The sequence below is a fragment of the Callionymus lyra genome, chromosome 4, assembly GCF_982586985.1.
Source record: "Callionymus lyra chromosome 4, fCalLyr1.hap1.1, whole genome shotgun sequence".
In the NCBI taxonomy this organism is placed as follows: Eukaryota; Metazoa; Chordata; class Actinopteri; order Syngnathiformes; family Callionymidae; genus Callionymus; species Callionymus lyra.
In genome coordinates, this window is record NC_141821.1 from 27,413,261 (window position 1) to 27,430,977 (window position 17,717).

The 17,717-nt window shown below is 37.5% G+C and overlaps 2 protein-coding genes across 3 annotated transcripts in view; both read right to left on the minus strand.

The window, feature by feature from the left end:
• The window catches only part of LOC148082308 (glucosidase 2 subunit beta-like), a 116,401-nt gene extending 103,946 nt beyond the window's left edge, over positions 1 to 12,455 (minus strand). For both annotated transcript variants that reach the window (XM_087789470.1, XM_087789469.1), the window contains exons 1-6: positions 12,272 to 12,455; positions 11,365 to 11,481; positions 9,592 to 9,687; positions 7,118 to 7,175; positions 6,275 to 6,392; positions 4,661 to 4,790 (exon numbers count right to left, since the gene is read on the minus strand). In XM_087789470.1, coding sequence (XP_087645596.1) covers positions 4,661 to 4,790; positions 6,275 to 6,392; positions 7,118 to 7,175; positions 9,592 to 9,687; positions 11,365 to 11,481; positions 12,272 to 12,353 — 601 coding nt within the window. In that variant the 5' untranslated portion in view covers positions 12,354 to 12,455. The remainder of the gene's footprint in view (positions 1 to 4,660; positions 4,791 to 6,274; positions 6,393 to 7,117; positions 7,176 to 9,591; positions 9,688 to 11,364; positions 11,482 to 12,271) is intronic.
• A 571-nt stretch (positions 12,456 to 13,026) lies between these two features.
• LOC148082309 (doublesex- and mab-3-related transcription factor A1-like) lies at positions 13,027 to 14,725 on the minus strand. Its single transcript, XM_087788158.1, has 2 exons — positions 14,275 to 14,725; positions 13,027 to 13,855 (listed from the first exon to the last, which is right to left on the minus strand). The coding sequence occupies exons 1-2, from the start codon at positions 14,720 to 14,722 to the stop codon at positions 13,140 to 13,142; spliced, it is 1,164 nt and encodes a 387-aa protein (XP_087644284.1). The 5' UTR covers positions 14,723 to 14,725; the 3' UTR covers positions 13,027 to 13,139.
• Positions 14,726 to 17,717: the final 2,992 nt, after the last annotated feature.

Below are 17,717 nucleotides of genomic sequence, written 5' to 3' on the forward strand. Positions count from 1 at the left end.
AGCATTACGTACTTATACATGCAGTGAGGCTCCCGGCTATTTATGTTTTTATTATTTTTACGGTACTTCGTCAACACAAAGTTCTAATCCCCATCGACCAATAATGCCAAGTCTTTTCCCCTCCAGCGACACATCACTCGCTAATAGACTGGATGAGAATCAACTGAGTATCGACTCACATCGGATAAGAGCTATGTTGTGATCTTTAGGGAGACCTGGCTGGTTAATAACACCCCAGACGACGGTGGAGCTAGCAGGGCACCTGCTGTTCTGGGCAAAAAAAAGACTGCAGCATTGGGAAAGTCCAAAGGCAGAGTTTTGGCGCTGTACATTCATAAAGCTACGGACATTATTGGAGTATTCTGTTGCCCCAATTTGGAATATGTTGCAGCATAAGTGCAAAACATTTAAGCTGGTTAGAGATCTCAACTCTGTGATGATTGTAGCGTCCTACATACCGCAGAGAGCTGATGCTAAGTTAGCGCTGTTCTGCTTGGTGAGCAGCAAAATGAACGCTAATCCAGAGACCGCTATGATTGGCTGGGGACTTTAATCGTGTGGATTTAAAAGCTGTGCTTCCCAAGTTTCAGATACAATTACAGTATATACTGGACCAGGACCTTACCTTAGTATGTCACATTTCTATGGAGCTGGTACTTCGCTAAAACCCTCTGATCTGCAGGTCCAAATCTATCACCAGAAGCATCAATGTTTGGGCTGACTGTACAGGATCATTTCAAGAATACAAAGGTTATTCGAAAAGCAAGCTGATTTAGAAGAATATGCATCATACATTAGCCTAACCACTGATGCTATCCTACCCACTTTTCTATATGTTTTGTGAACTGTTTTAATGCCAGACTTAACAACATTTTGTTATCGTGCATTTTTACATGCTGAATAATGACAATCTTGGTTATCTTTCTCATTCAGGCCTGTGGTTTAAGTGGTGGTAAAATAAGATCATAGAACGTAATGCTCACCGTGACTGGCAAGTGTAACTGACACTTTTTGCCACTGCTCAGGTGAAGTCAAAGTTACACCGACAACGACAGTTTTCATTGCGCGCAGCAGTTCATACCCTTCAGGTAAGTATCACCTAGTTTGTTTCTCATTATTAACCAGTTCCTATGTAGTCTTGTGATTGAGGGAAATTGACAGAATGTTGAGTGTTTGGTTAATGAAAGCTGTCATTTGAAGGTTCCAGGACGTATAAGAATAAAAGATCCACAGACTAACCCGCACACTCTGCCATGCCACCCATATGGAAAATCCATGTAGAAACAAGATTAAACGATAGAAAAAAGTTTTTTATATTGTATGCAAGTATCCATAATACATGTTTATTATATGAAACTAAATGAGAGTAATTCCCTATACGTTATCCTTAGTTATGTGCACTATGAAACATGTGTATGAAAACCATCATTAAAATTGCTATCTTGCAAGTACTATTGAAATAAATCATAGGACTTATCTGCAGTGTCACATATGGGATACATACAAATAAAATAAAACATAATCTTTAACAAAATCACATGGATGAGCACGGGAGATAACTCAAAAACGCAAAAGCGGAATGTTAAAGGTTTGCTATCATTTTAAATTTATTAGAACCAGGTAGCTCATTCTCTCTCAATTTATAATTCTCCATAAATGATTACATTGTTGATATATCAAATAATACAGACAAAAATATTGTTTACTTTCCATTCCTACAGCAAATATTCACAATGTAATGGCAATAACTCATTGACTTCCTGCAGCCGAAAGGTTTCAAATGTTATCTTATATGTGTGTGTGACATTGCATTTTAAAATAAAGAACAATACACCATTTTTACATGGCCCAGAAATTTTGAAAGTGTCTCTTCTGTCCTGTTCCTACCTTAAGTTGATTAGTAATATATATTCACCTGTGTGAAATACTACCATCCCTTTAAAGCACAAAGAGTACTGTGTTTATTATGATAAGTGTTGTTTTTTTAACTATAAAATATATATATAAATCTTGCGTAAATTCATACTATGAAAAAATGTTCAGCTTATGAAAATGTTTCCATTAACCATAGAGCTAGATGGTTGGCCTGTGGCCTGAAAAGAATATGAAGATTACATTGTTTCCCTGCAAATTATATACACTTTACACACAGAAAAATTCTAATTAAGATTAATCATGGAAAACATGTTTGCAATTTAGTTTCCTTATACATCACATACTTAATTTTCAGGAGTTCACATTTTTAATAGTTATATATGCTATTACAGCTTAGTTATATATTCTATTACAGCGTGTCCATCTTTGGGAAAAAAGGAGCCTTCTAGAGGTGGATGCAGATGTGAAAATCAGGTCAACCAGTAGAATACCAATGAACTTAAGCAAATCCCCTCAAACTGCGGGTGAACCCAGTGTGGCTTTGCATATTGAAACATGCCATTTAAGTAAGAGGCATCAAGTACAGTACAGTCTCCAGTTAATGGGATCATCAAAAGTAAATAACAGGAGAGGCAGATGCGACCTCAGTCTGAACCCAGAATATACACCTCGATGGCAGAATGCTATCAAGCTCTCTTTGTCTTGAGATGCTTAGTTTAACATGCCAGGAGCATGTGGATTGATAATGATGACACAAATCTGCATTGGCTTCTATTGTGTTGCCTTTAACTTGGTGTGATCTGTTGTAGTTCAGTAACAGAGTTACAGCTTTAAGTGCCTGGTAAGGGATTGATCAACAAAAAGAGATGAACTAAAATGTTGCTGACCATGCCGGGGCATACAAATGTTCCTGTATCGCTCAATTTTTCTGCAAACATAGCTGAGAGGCAAAGCTGTTTATATAACTATCAATCCACCATGATTGAAAGAAAATGATTATAGATAAAAGCAACTAGGTTTCAACTACAGGGTGGTCAATTTCACCAAGATATAGGGTGTAAGTGCAGTCATTTTAAAGAGGATAGAAGTAAAGCTTGTGCTGAGAGGAGGCAGTTGAAAGGATAAAAGCATCTACCTGAGGGCCTCCTTGATGCCTTTTCTCTGAGGTGTTCCAGAGGGCATGACCAACTGAAAGTAGTCCTTGGACGCCGGTAACACTTGGCCTTAGAATGCCATAAAAGGCAACTAAAGTGAAAACACAACTCTCCTGACTCACATGTTTCAAATATTGAAGTCTTCCTCTCCTGATGTTTTGAAGAAGACAAGACTTCTAGAGCCTGGTGGGGTAGCTCAGAGCCGGTGCCCTTTTCTACCCATTTTTGCTGGGGCTGGATTGATGAGAGGAGCAAAGGAGTCTGGAGGTGAAAGGAGTGTGCATGTGGACCAAGGCAGGAGGAAGGGAGAAAGCCAGAAAGAAAGAAGATACTAGTGTCTAATGTGAAGAAAAAAAAATGCACTTTTGTGAAAAGTTAAAGTAAGAGAAAGTGTTTTCATTTTCTAATGTAAATATCTTTATTAAAAAGACATTCCATACAAACAGACACATACTGATGAGTAAAATAGAGCCCCAAGATCCATTTAAGAGACACACATCACCAAAATACCAGATTCCATTTTTGAAAATCTATAATTGAATGTATGTAACATTTTTGCTATAAAGAGCAATGGAGGTTTATCTGTCCTCAATGGTATGAGAGACATAGAATATGGTGAAAACAATCACTGTCGCTGTCACTGAAATCAAAATTGACGTTTCGCAGACTCGTGCAGTTATGGAGCTAAAGGACGTTGGGCTGTGGTATGGAAGGGCGGAGTGATGCCAGGCAAAGGTCAACTCTCGTTGCTGAAAGCATGATGGATGTGAACTTGTCGTACACCATGAAAGCCAAATGACCTTTATTACAATCAAGACTCTCCCTTAAGGGGCAGTTTGAGACTAGATACACAATCTAGCAGATAGAAAGTTCTTATACTAGACTATTGGCTAGTGGATAGTATTTTCAAAGTTTTCTATTTAGAATGTTATTCCAAAGATATTATAAATACCTACATTACTTATGTTTTTACTTATGTTATCTGTTTATCTGTGACTTTACTGTTTATCTGTGACTTTACGACTATCAAATTGGCAAGACTTTTAGGGGGGAATTGAAGAATTAAAGTGATCTATGGTTGAGGAATATACAGTATATACATTTTTCATTTTATATTGATGCATAATAAAATATTCACTTAAAATGTATTGCAATTCATAAATAATTGGGATATTTAAAAAAAGAATAAGTAGATTGCTTAATGAGTTAATGCAATTTCCGGACTATAAGCTACTTTTTCACTCGCTTTGAACTCTGAAAGCATTCGTAACCATTTCTAAATTGTATTAGATACAGAGGAACGAAGAATGATTGATTTTTTTTATTTAGCCGTTTTACTGCCGTGTTACACAGACTCCTTTTACACAGTAAAAAAGCATTCATTTAAAACAAATAATACTTATTTTTTAATATCTTATTCGTACAACATTTCATCAACTGCTGTTTAAAGTCAGGTGTGCCATATAAATATACCAAAAAATTGAAATTAAAAATAAAATTGAACTATTGAAAATGTACCATGCAAATATATAAAAAGCAAAGCATGCCTGCAGTGAACTCAACTATGACCAAAATGACAAGTAACCAAGGAGCAAAATGCTTCTTTTGAATTCAAGTGTTAGTAGACTTACCTGAATCCCTGACCAGTACAGAATCTAATGTCTTCTCCTTGAGTCTCTCTGCTTCATGTTTCCTTCTTCTGCACTCCTCTAATTTCACCTGCAGGTCTTCAGCCACCTGCTGAAGATCTCTTAATTGAACCTGAAAACACATAAACCCAACTATGTATAGAGACATCATCACATTAAAGATGACCTGAGGTCATCTGCATATAGATTCAGTGTGATGAACATTAGTCGAAGGTTGTGCCAGCATCAACACGACTCCCTCAGGAATCTCACGTCCAAGACCAGGCAAGAGAATTAATTCTAATATTCTGGAAAATGTAATTTGGTCCAATGTAATATTGAAATGAAAAGGTCCTGCTTTTTCTTTCTCATTAATCTTTTTTTGTGTGTGTTTTTCCAGAGCAAATATTGTTTACCAATTACTGTCGGTTCTATATGAATATGAAAACCTTATCTAATGAATGTATGAGGTTGGGGGCACGAAAACACGTTATTCATGAATCAGAAACAATAATGGTTATCAGATCAGATGTGGACATTACGTGAACGCTAGGTAAGATGATAAAATTAAGATGGATTAATGTATTTACTTTATTTAGACTTGAGGTTAAACCCACACATGCAACCAAAATAAATACCGATACTGTAGGACATTGGTGGATGGAGAATGTTAAAAATGGAAGCATCTGGTAAAAGAATAGAAGACACTTAGACTAGAGCAGAAACACATGCTCAGTACTGCTAGTTTAACAAACACATAAAAACAAGTCGATAAAAAACTAAAGTAAATGAATAACACTTTTTTTCTAGGATCAAACAAAACCAGCACCATAATCAATCACTCACATAAAGCAATTTACATGATTAAAGGCACAAGCGTGTTAGTACATTTTTGCTCCCTCTGTTTCAATCAAATAACTTAATGTCAGATGAAAAACACATTATAGAAACATTTTTATGATGCCAAGTATAATTTAGCTGAGAACTTAACATATCGAACGGTTTTATTGTTTCACCAGGTTGTTCTATAGGTGGAGTCTGCTTCTTAAGTGTATAATGCCAGTGGCTAAGATATGAGTTTACTCTGAGTAATATATAAAAAAGGGGTTGAAAAAAAAACAACTTGATACTGTGTTTGACTGTTGGGAAGGATTTTAAAAATTGGTGTTTGTGAGCCTTGAAACTCAGCGTGGAATGAATCCCACAAATGTTACAATAAAAACTATAATGAACATTAGAAATCTGGGAACTGTTTTTCGTAACTACCTTATTATTCAAATCTAGACACAACGTAAAATCTCAACGGGAACTAGAATAAAAGGGTCATATACGGTGGTGAATGCAGATGAATACAATATAAGTTTCTTAACAAAGTTTCTTTTGTCTTAGTAAATACACAGGTCATTGACCTACCATTGACACTGACTGATTTTCACAGTAGCTAAAAAATGTCATATTTCAGAGATATTTTAAGGGTTATATATACAGTATACATAAATGTACACATTAAAAATAATTTGGGTCAGAGTGAGCAGTCTTAAAACGTGACTTGTGGGTTTAAGGCTCATTGAAATGTGCCTGGTATCTTGTTGCGTTGTAGTACTAGCATCCATTTACCTGCTTCTCCCTCCAGAGCAGAACTCCCTCTTCAATCAACTGCTGCTTTAGACGCAAGCCCTCGTCCAGGGTCTTCATCTGGCCTTCCACGTACTCCCGCTCTCTCTGCCCAAGATTCCTGCCACAGCCAGAGCACACACGGTCCCATCATTACCGAGAAAAATGTCCACCAGCCAAGCTTCGGTAGTTGACATGGTGCAATTTGATGCAGCAGGAATCCAAATGAGATCAAGTCACTGTCGATTAAATGCAGAGATACGTGTATAATGAAAGTTTTTCTATTCGATTGTGGATCCGGAAATTACAGAATGCAGCAGTAGCAACCTAAGTATAGGGTAGCTTTATTCTTTTGGGAAAGAACCTGTGGTGTTTATTTTTCTACGTAAAAAGAATGCCAAACACGTTTTGATCTTCACGGACCTGCAATCTGTGCTGAATGTGATTCACAGCCAATAAATTCTTAGCAGCATGTGACGGCTAGAACTATTTACAAGTGGAGGATCAGTATTTAAAATGTATGAGCTTGTTAAATATACATTTTGAACAGCGAATATTTCAACACACCAAACGCAAATGCTAGAGTTTGTATTAAAGACCCTCTTTAAATGTTTAGTTCCATCATCCAGTACATTCATATCATGCGCTGACAATGAACAGGAGTTACACTGCCAGCATTGTGTGGGAAAATCAGTTATAGTGCGCACCCTTGTGGTGTGATGAAATAATCACGTGGCTCTACTATTTTCATCATCTTCCCAGAGAATCACATGAATTCGCCTTTCTAGTTTCAGATCAAGGACGGTTCTTGTATACATTTTTTAAGTCAAGATGGGTAGAACTGACCAGCAGGAGTCTTGGCAGCGAGCCCGGCTGTTATATTCATCTGACGCATCACAGCAATCTGGTCAAGGAAATACAACAAATCAAAATTAAACTCAAAAAGAAGATATTTAACAGCATCGTGATATTTATGTTTTTCAGTATAATCAAAAAAAAACACAAGAACTACTCATTTATGATAACAAGAAAAGAAAATGTCTGGTTCAAGGACAGAAAAGAGCCAACGATTGTGTGGTGGATCACACAGTTTAAGTGTTTGATGGTGAAGAAAGAGGCCTTTCGAGGCCTACGTGATAGCAGGACTCTTGAAACCAATGAAAGTATCCACGGGTCAAGTGGGAAGATTTAAAATGTGGAGATTTTTCTGCATAGTGAATACAACTAGATGAAGAGACAATAGCCATTAATGAGAAAGCTAAACAATAGTGTTCCTGCTTGTGGTATTGATGAGATCCTTCCTTTTCCGTCGAGGTTCAAGGTTCTGGAGGTGTCAACACTGTCTTGGGTGATACAGTTCTACACCATTGTGTGGGGAGGTGCCTGTGAACTTGAAGATTTGGGTGATAACTTCCATTATTACAAGACCAGATAGAGTCTTCCAACTACATCAGACACCTACTTTACTCCACTGAGGTCTATCCAGGGGTTCTTCATCGTCAACTGACAAACAAACATCATGTTCAAGAGGGTATTCTTTGGGAATCTGTTGGGAATTTATGATCCAGGAGTATGAGGGATCTAACCTGTGACCGGTGACAGAATATGATCAACTCATTTGCAAAAAAGCCTTTGGCAGACATCGGGACATCCCTGTTTTCACTTACTTACTTTCTGGATATAAATGGCTGAAATTAGTTTCTCCACATAGTGGTTGGTAGTACCCTCAGTGGGTGAGTGGGATAGTCATTCAGGAAAGGCTCCGGTCTCCCTACCTATTGAGGTGTTCCATGGCAACCCCCAGACTGATGCATTTAGCTGAATGGGTTACTCATCACACTTGGTCCCTGCTCTAAAGGGGCTGGATGAGGTCCATTGGAGAATAAAATCTGGGCCTTTATTTCTGCCCCGAAAACCTGACTTGGGCTCATGTATGTAAATAAATTGTAGATAAAGGTGTGCCTTTACATCTATTTGAACATAGAAAATAGTGAAGGTGAGAATAGTGATGGGGGTTCATCATACAGTTCAGCCTTTTACATGGGGGTCGTTGAGAGCTCTATTTGGATGCTCTGCTAAAGCTTCCTCTGCTGACATTCGTTTGCAATAACATAAGAGGTTGCCTTCCACATATTAAAAATGTATATCACCATTTCAGAGTCACTAAGCTCTTAATGGTTAGTCCTGTTGCTTTACAGGGGTCCAATATGTAATACAGTGTTGATCGACAGAACACAGTCTAATTGCATTTTAAAGCATTTTTAATAACCCATAGTACGTTTAAGTTTGTAGCCCTTCAAAGTTTGCAATAACAGAGAGACATGTTCAGAAATATGACATTAGCATCAGCTGCATGGTGTTATTTATCCACTTGGGAATAACACTTTTCCTCACCCAAGAGAGTGAGCTCAGTGTAAAACTTCTCAATTACCCTGACTCCCTTCTGCGACAGAAGGAAGAGCAGCATCAGAGCCCGGAACAGGAAGCCAACAGAAATCTCTCAAGAAGCAGTCGAGGAGGAAAAGAGAAGTGATGAAGTGATTAAGTGGCTCTATTCAAGGCAGGAAAGATGTGACAAGACAAGTGGGAATAGAAAAGAGAGAGAAAGGAAAGGAAGCAGGAGGCTTTGACAAATACTCCCCTTGCACTTTCTTCAACCCTTGATTATTCTAACTGTAATGAACGAATCCTGCTGGATGTGTGGCTGCCAAAGATACACGAGAAGATGCTGGTGAGTGTGTGGAACATCTTTACAAGGCGAACAAGAGACAGTTTTTTAGGATCTCCTGTTTTTCAGGTTTGTTAGATATGTACTTGACACTCAATTGTGCACTAAAATAAATTGACAGAGTTTAAAACAAAAATCTTTGTTATGTTGGTTTGGAAAGAAAAACAGTGATGCCCCTGTTAAGGGAAGGAAGCCTTGGGTATGACATGTCGCATCTCCGACACTAATCGGTTGGTTTATTTGAGACCCTTTAAAGCGAAAATATGAAAGGAATAGAGTACAGTATCCACACAAGTCTGTTTTGGGAGTGAATCTTTGGATTTGTATCTAGATAAAAATAGAAAGAGAGAACAAATACAGTATATTAAAGTGCAATAATACATTCTTTGAACATGTGTCTGAAATTATTGACATAAGTAACTTTAGAATGTCATTTTATCAACAAGGCAGAAAAAAATATTTGTCCATAACAAGGTTGTTTTTTAACAATGACATGACTACATCATTTGAAACTGTCCACTTCAACAAATAATACATCTGATTTCTTCAAAGAATTCTGTTTTCCGGAATGATGCAATTTGTAAACTCTTACCACAGATACCATCGTTGACTCTTGATGATGGAATGTAATGTGGACGGAACCCCAGGTTGGTGCAGTAGAATCTACCCCGAGAGCAGGCGGAGGTGCCTAAAGGAGCAGGGGATCATATATAGTAAAATAAATGACTATTATTGTAGAAAACTGTAGAATAGTGTAACAAGTTCATGATAAACTGACAATAGGATTGTATTCCTGATGGTGGATTACCTGCTCATTTATATCCATTATTCATTGATCAGTACTGAAGGGATATCGTAACGGAGAACCTGAACTATATTTTAAAAATAGAAATGTGAAAAGATTATAATTAAGTATTGAAGATATATCCTCAAATTGATCCACATATGTGTATTCATTAATGTGTTGAATATATGTCCTCGTTTTGTGTACTCAATTGTTAACATTGATAATGTTATCTTTTATTCAGAGTTCAAACATATTCTTGTATTTTTGTCTTTCGACTTTTCGTCATCTGTGCCTGAACTTTGTATGGACCTTGGCGCCACTTTGTGTCAACAGTTCTGACTGTGAAAGACATATGTGTTGGGAAAGAAGGTTGTAGCCATGTGGACATGCTCTTCTTGTTGAGATAAGAAACGTATACGAGTCTAAAAATGTCAAGACACAGAATTTATGGTCTAGAGACCTGGTTTGAGATAACAAGTGTGAAGGAAGACTGAAGATTCTTAGTTTAGGTCAGTGTTCAGGTCAAGGCATGAAAACAACATCTGTTGTTCATGAAGGAGTCAGATTTTGAAAAACATCCCGCACCCCGAGTTTGTAATTGTATACTCAACTTGTTTGGGGAGGGTCTTGAGGTCTTTAAAAGAAAGGACGTGCTAAAAGATTTTCAGCCACTCTCTGGAAGGATCTGGTGGGTGAACCAGGATTTCGGACAGACACTGGACCGAGCGCTCGAACATCTGGTATTTCTGAATAATTTGCATTCTTTGTTAACTGTTGTATTTGAGGTCTTGCATGGCCTACTTTTGTAATCATTCTTTGCTATTAATAAATTCACTGTTTTGATTCTAATTTTTACTCTTCCTTGGATCAAACTAATGCGCAGAACTCATTAGAGAGGATTGAGTTCACTTTAGTATGTTTATTTCTTTATTCCTTTGTATAAAATGTGGATTATAAAATTAAAAATTAAAAATTAACATAAGATCAATTCTGTTTGGTCCTAAAGTGCAGACATGTGTATGTATGTGTATGTGTACAATATACTGTATATATTGTACAATATACTGTCTATATGCTTTATATATTTACATATACAAATAAGTGATATATTTTGAATATCCATCCAAACAAGGCTGACCTTTTTTTCTATTATAGTTTGATTCTAGAACTTTAATAACCACTTTTCCCTCTAACCTCTGTAATCAACTAAAGCCTACAATTGAATTGCAAACTGTAAAGTACATATATTACATAGGTAGTGGAAGCTCTAAGGTAAGTGTGTGTGTGTGCTTTTAATAAATTAATAATCTAATTAAATTCTAAATTTGCTATTGAAAAGAGGACAATAAAATCGCAAGATAATTATTTTGCTGTAAAAAAACTGAAATTGTAAACTCTTGGACACTAGATTGACATGACAAAGGTTTGTTGCATTCAGGGTGTTTTATTCACCAAAAAATAAATAAATTAAATCATATGCAGTGTAGTTTAATATCGTAAACAGTAGTGTGGACTTAAGGTAAAGTATCATTGTTGCCAAGTCTAACATGCAAACATACTTAAGCATTTAAGTGTTACCTGGTTCATCCGAGCCGTCCTCGCAGTCACAGTAGTCATCGTTCACGTGATCAAAAGGGATGACTTGAGAGCCATCGATGCACAAGAAGGATCTTCTCTCTCTGTAGAAACGTTTGTCTGAATGAGGAAAATACAACATACAAACAATAAATAATATTTAACGAAAAATAATAACCAAATGAATAATCAGACTATTTATCGAGATTCAATAAATATGTACTGAAAAATTTAATTCAAGAATAGAAGAAATATTATTAACAGATATTGCGTGATTATAAAATGTTGTATTTTTGTTTTGGCATTTATTAAAAATGATACAGTTGGAGATATATGGATACTTTTGACATGCATGTTATTCATAAATTGTGATAACAGTACTGTCACGTTTCATTACATGGAGATGTACTGACATAGAATATCAAATGTATATGTTGTAAATGGTTGAATATGAATATATATAGAGTGTTTATTGAGTACATTTTGCTAGTATAAAAATGAGACGAGCACAATTTTATATTTTGTTTAATTTATTTTCTGTCGTTCCCAGATGCCCCCTTATTTTAATATGCATTATATTAATTTTGGAAATGATGAATGACGTTTAAAGTGTTTTTTAAAAGTTGCATTATAAAACTCTTCTAAAAGCCTTACATGAAATTAAAAAAAAGAGTACAATTTACCAGGAATGAATAACACACACACAAGTAAAATGTTTTTATCTGCACAATATTGCCAGATATTTACAATTAAATATATATAAAATATGTGCTCATGTACAAAATGACACAGATGTGATCTGACCCGAACCCCTTGAACGCCACTCTGTTATTGACATTTTGCAGAAGTATTTGGTGAGTTTGAGATGCTGTCACAGCGAGAACTACTAAAGCTACAGTATGTCACTCACATGATGAAGATATTCCTCGAATCTTTCTGGCGTCCGTGACGTCACACAACAAAAAAGCGGAGATTAAAATGTAAGAACGCATGTCGGTCTGCGCTGTTCTCAGGGGTCTCTTAGAAACTGCGGGGATACAAACGCATCTGACAGGCTCATGTTTTGCTTTCAACGATTCAAACGCCACATCCAGTGACTTCCGTAAATACGAAGTCACGTGAGCGATTGGGTGATATTGATTGGTCCTTCCAACGGCAGTCACGTGAGTTTGCTCCAATGAGGTGTCAGAGATTAATGGAGTTAAAACTAGAAATTTCATCTGCTGAGAAACCCTTACAAAAATGAACCGCATAGTTTCTTTTATGCCTGACTATTTTTAATAATAAAAATAGATGATATAAAAATTAATTTTCATTCTTAAGTTTGCTTCATGCTGAATAGGTTTATGTTGGCTTGTGCTATTATTATTATTATTATTAGTGTTGTTATTATTATGTACATCCTATACAGTATACATGGTAGAGTTTTACAATAGTTTAGTATAGTGAGGTATAGTACATGAGAGCCTATTGGAGATGTGGGTCTATGTTTTTTATTTAGATAAATGAAAAAAATGAAATCTATATACAGTGTATGCGCTGCTCTGTACGGTGTGTGTCTTTGTGTGTGCACATGTATATATTCATGATTTTATGATGAAAAATAATGTTTAATGAAATGCATATGTCTAAATAATGGAGGTGCAAAGTAAGAGTAAATTCATATCACAGTTCGCATAACTTTATTGTAAAAACATAATATTTTTGTTCAGAAAAATAATACACTGGAAAAAATAAATTATATACAAAAAAATATATATTCTTGAATATGCAATTAGTTATTTGTCATTGCTGAATCTGCTGTAAAGACTTTTGCCGCACATGGACTCTTTGCTGTGAATGTATGACATCACACCAGGAAATGAGTAGGAGTCCAGGGGTGGACGCAATGGGAACAACGGCATCAGTCCTGGTGTCATGTACGATGACATAGCCATAGCACTGTTTGCAGCAGAGTAAGACATCCGCAGTGGATTAAGACCAAGACGAGAACTGAACCCATAAAAAGGGTCTATCCCAGAGGGAGTCTGGGGGATTTGTTGTGGTGAGAAAGCAGACTTGCTCCCTGCATTTGACCCTGGGATGACCAGAGATGGTTTAAGTGTTGAAAAACTCTCTGTGTCTATTTTATTCTCTTTAGAAGTCAACACCAGCTCGATGGATTTCACAAGGTCCCCATTGCAGGTCCTGACCGTAGACTCCAGAACATCCCGTTTCTGGTAGGGGAAGATCTTGGCCATGATTTCCGTGGGATCTCTCGGGACCTTCCTGTGGTCTCTCGGCTTCTCCGTCTCACTCCCTGACTCTGGGTCTGAAGACGACAACGACCTTCTTGGACTCTCGGTGTGGTCGGAGAGCTGGTCGCACAAGAGGGTTGGACTCATGCTTGTGTTGCTGTGTGGGGACTTCTTTTCTTCTGCGGGGACGGTTGAAGTGGAAAAGGCAGGTCGAGTCAGAAGTCCATTGTACAAACTGTACTTGCTGACTTTATCATCTGTGAGGGAAAAATATATATTCTGTGTGAAAATGGTGAACAATGATTTCATGGTGTGAACAGCAACATGAATGGACAATGCTCTTTTGGAACAAATTCGTTTTGTAGTTTACAAATCAAACAGTAGTAACTTAAAATGATTTATTAGTGATTTAAGGTAAGGTAAGATAATAAAGTTTTATCTTACCTTACCTTACCTTACCTTAAATCACTAATAGATTTTATCTCACTACATAATGTAGCTTTAAAATGTCTTTAACCAATGTTGTTGCAAAACAAAATAATACATATATTATAAACGGTTACTTTACCGACTCCCATAAACGACTGCTATAATGTTACATTGTATTGCATTTTAAATATGACAAAGATTTCAATGAATAACGGTTTTAAACACATGATGGTCAAATTCAACTCACCGGTTTTATGGCCCTCTGGTTTGTAGACGTCATACACTGCTGTGTTGCAAGGGACCCCGCGGCCTGAGGAGGACCCCGCATCTCCTCCGATGGAGGTCCCCGGGTACAGGAACCGCAGGTCCCGGGCCTCGCTCTCCTCCTGCGCCTGCTGCCTCCGGAGCGCCACTTGCGCAGCCATGACGCGCTGACGCTCCGCGATCAGCGTGCACTTCGCGCACACGCAGTCCCTCCAGCGGCAGAAGCGCTTGTGGCCCTTCAAGGCCGAGACGACGCCGTGGTTCCTGCACCGGGCGCACTTGGGCGTTCGAGGGTAACCCCTCTCCATGGCGGGGTTCACCGCCCGCAGGAAGAGCGGCGGAGGGCGCAGGAGAGACCCCGGCAGCTGTAGACCACCGAGGGGGCCGCTGGTGTGTCCGGGGACTCCGAGTGGTCGAGCCTGGTTATCCATCTCCTGTCTGAAGTTTCTGCTGAAGGAAGGCAGGGGCAGCTCCCTTTAAGTCCCCGCTCTGCAGGAGGTGGTTTGACCAGAAATACAACACCACTGGAACATCCTCCCACCTCTCTGCCTTTAACACAAGCGTTTCCTTCTTAACAGTGATGGATGGTCATTAGGTTTAATTTAACATTTCTTCCCAAAAAACGAGCTGCCATCACATATACACATGTATTATGTTACACTTACAACCTATTGTATTTTGTTGCAAAGGTAAAACTTAGTGGTCACTCTTAATCAAGACAATTGTTTCGAACTTTATTTTAAAAAATACATTGATTTAAAAGATGATACCATTTTATAGTATAGAAAAAAAGTTTTCATTAACACTCTGGTTGGTGTATACATTTATTTATTAACCGATTATAATTGTCAAGATTCTTCTATAGGAAACATGATGCGTTACATGATTGTATACAAACGAACCCTCAAGATAGATTTGGAGTTGCTTATTATGAAGGTAGATAAGGAAATGGGAAGTTTGCAATTTGAAATTATAAAAATAAACCATTTCATCGCCAGAGCACTAAGTCGAGGTGGTTAAGGCGACTAGCGTCCTAAACATACTCATTTATTTTACACTTTTCCACAAAGATGCAGCGTTTGTGTCTTGGACTATTGCAACAGTTTGTTTTCATGTGTAAACAAGAAGGAGCTGTCTCACTTGCAGTTGATACAAAACTTGCAGCGAGAATTCTGTCCCGCTCTGGTAAAAGAACTCACATTAAAACTCTTCCCTGGCTGCCAGTTTTTTTCAGGATCAATTTTTAAATTCTGGTTCTTACTTTCAGATCTATTCATGGTCAGGCTCCTCCTTACATCAGTGTTCTGATCCAGCCTTACACCCCAGCTCGGACTCTGAGGTCTGTGGATCAGAATCTTCTGGACCAGAGGAGAGAAATCCTTCCAGGCTGTTGCTCCTAAGCTTTGGAACGATCTTCCTCTCTCTCTGTGTTTCTACTGACTCCTTCAAGAAACATCTTAAGACATTTTTTTGTGCTTTTCCCTGATTTTCCTGTGTTTGTCTTATGTGTCTTGGCCTTTTAAAGTATTCATTTTAACAGTGTATTGTTTTTGATTGTTAAAGCGCTTTACAAATAACCTTTACTTATTTACTTTCCCTAGACCCCCATGTAAGACGTCACATTCATTTTGCTTCCATATGTACTAACATACACAAATCAACTTTTGCATTAAATGAATGGATGACTCTAATCACTGGTGCAGCATGTGTTGCCTAAAGGTAGGCTTGATACAATGTGCTCCTGAGTCACCCTGCTGAGCAATGAATATTCCCCATTAGGAAGTTTTTAACACAACAATAGCTTCACGTAATCACAAAGGCAACAGGTAATTATCTACCTGGTTATTCTGTTGAACAAATTACCTCAACAAAAAGTCCCATCTGTCAATAAACACCCGACAAGCGCACCAGCGACCTAATCACAGCTTGTCACATGTTTCATTCACTGCGCTCCATTCAACGCGGATCTGGTTACAAGCCACATATTGCGTTGCCGTTATTTCGCTGAAGCGGGATAATTGCAAGACAAATGCACAGGGAGAAGTCGGGAAACAGTTTTATTCCGTCTCCTTGCATGTCCCGCACATCTGCTACTGTTTTTTCGTTGATGTTTTAACTGTAGATATAGAATAACAGAACCTAATATTTGATTTGTGACATTCGTTTGCTCCTCCAAAGATGTAATGAAACAGATTTAAAAAATCACGACATTATTCATGCAGGTCAGATTTTTTTTTTTCATGAAATTAAGGATCAACTGCCATCTTTTAGTAATAATTTAATGAGAAATCTTGTCAGACGCACCAATTGGTGAAATAACATATTTACTTTATATTAAATTAACACCATTATTCGCATTCCTTTCACTACGAAAACAAGGTTGTTGTTGAATCTGGTTTCTTGTTGTTTTTCTTGTGTTCCTATGCTGTCAGCTGTCTTGCCTCTCTTTTGTTTGAAACACTTTTGCCATCAATGAGTCTTTGAAGTTGTCTGTTATCTCCGAGTTGAAATGCTACAGACCAATGTCCCGAGGAGATCTCAGTGAAGTTCAGTTCCAAGCTCAGGAGGAGCTTTACTACATGTTAATACAAAATAGTCCATAATCATAGCTATTTTCTGTCTATCAAGCATTCTGGAAATGATAGATATCATGCATTATAACACTTCAATCTCTAAATAATAATAAAGAAATACAACTTATTCGGGTATAATATATGTATTTAGGGCCAGAAGAAAGAGCAAGTATTTGCATTGCACATGACCACACATGGCGACAGAGAAATCAGAATTCATAATCAAGTGATGGCACTTTTACAGTTCCTCTTATCCATTTTCACCTGTTCCTCGCATGGATGCCCACTTTATCTGCATGACGGCTCTTATCAGACTTTCGTGAATGGTCCAGGGTTGGGGAACACAAACAAAAATGCACAAGCTTTACACACCTTACACACTAAACACACACATACGAACTAATGCATTAAATCATCGTGTGGATTTGTTTAATGGTTACATGGTTTAGAGACCAGGTGAAAGTTTCACTCAATTTTAAAAAGAAATTCTGATTTTTAAAATCACATATATTTTTAAATGAATCTACCCTTTGTCTTTTAAAAGCAGACCAACATGATGGAATGTTGTTTCTTGAAAAAGCATGATGAAGAAAGATTGAAGTGAATGGTACACTTACAGTATAATTATCTATGATTTGATTTTGCTTGTTTGATCATCAAAAAACACATATTTGTCGTATCTGACGATGACAGACTTTTGCCAGACATTTAAGTCACATTAGGGATATTTCAGGGCGTAGTACCTCACACTCAGGCTAAAGACTTGGGGTGTGGGGGTCACAAAAGCACTACAAGTCTGAAAAAGTCCCTGTGGACATCAGGGATTTTTAGATAGAAATTCATGTTGGTTAAT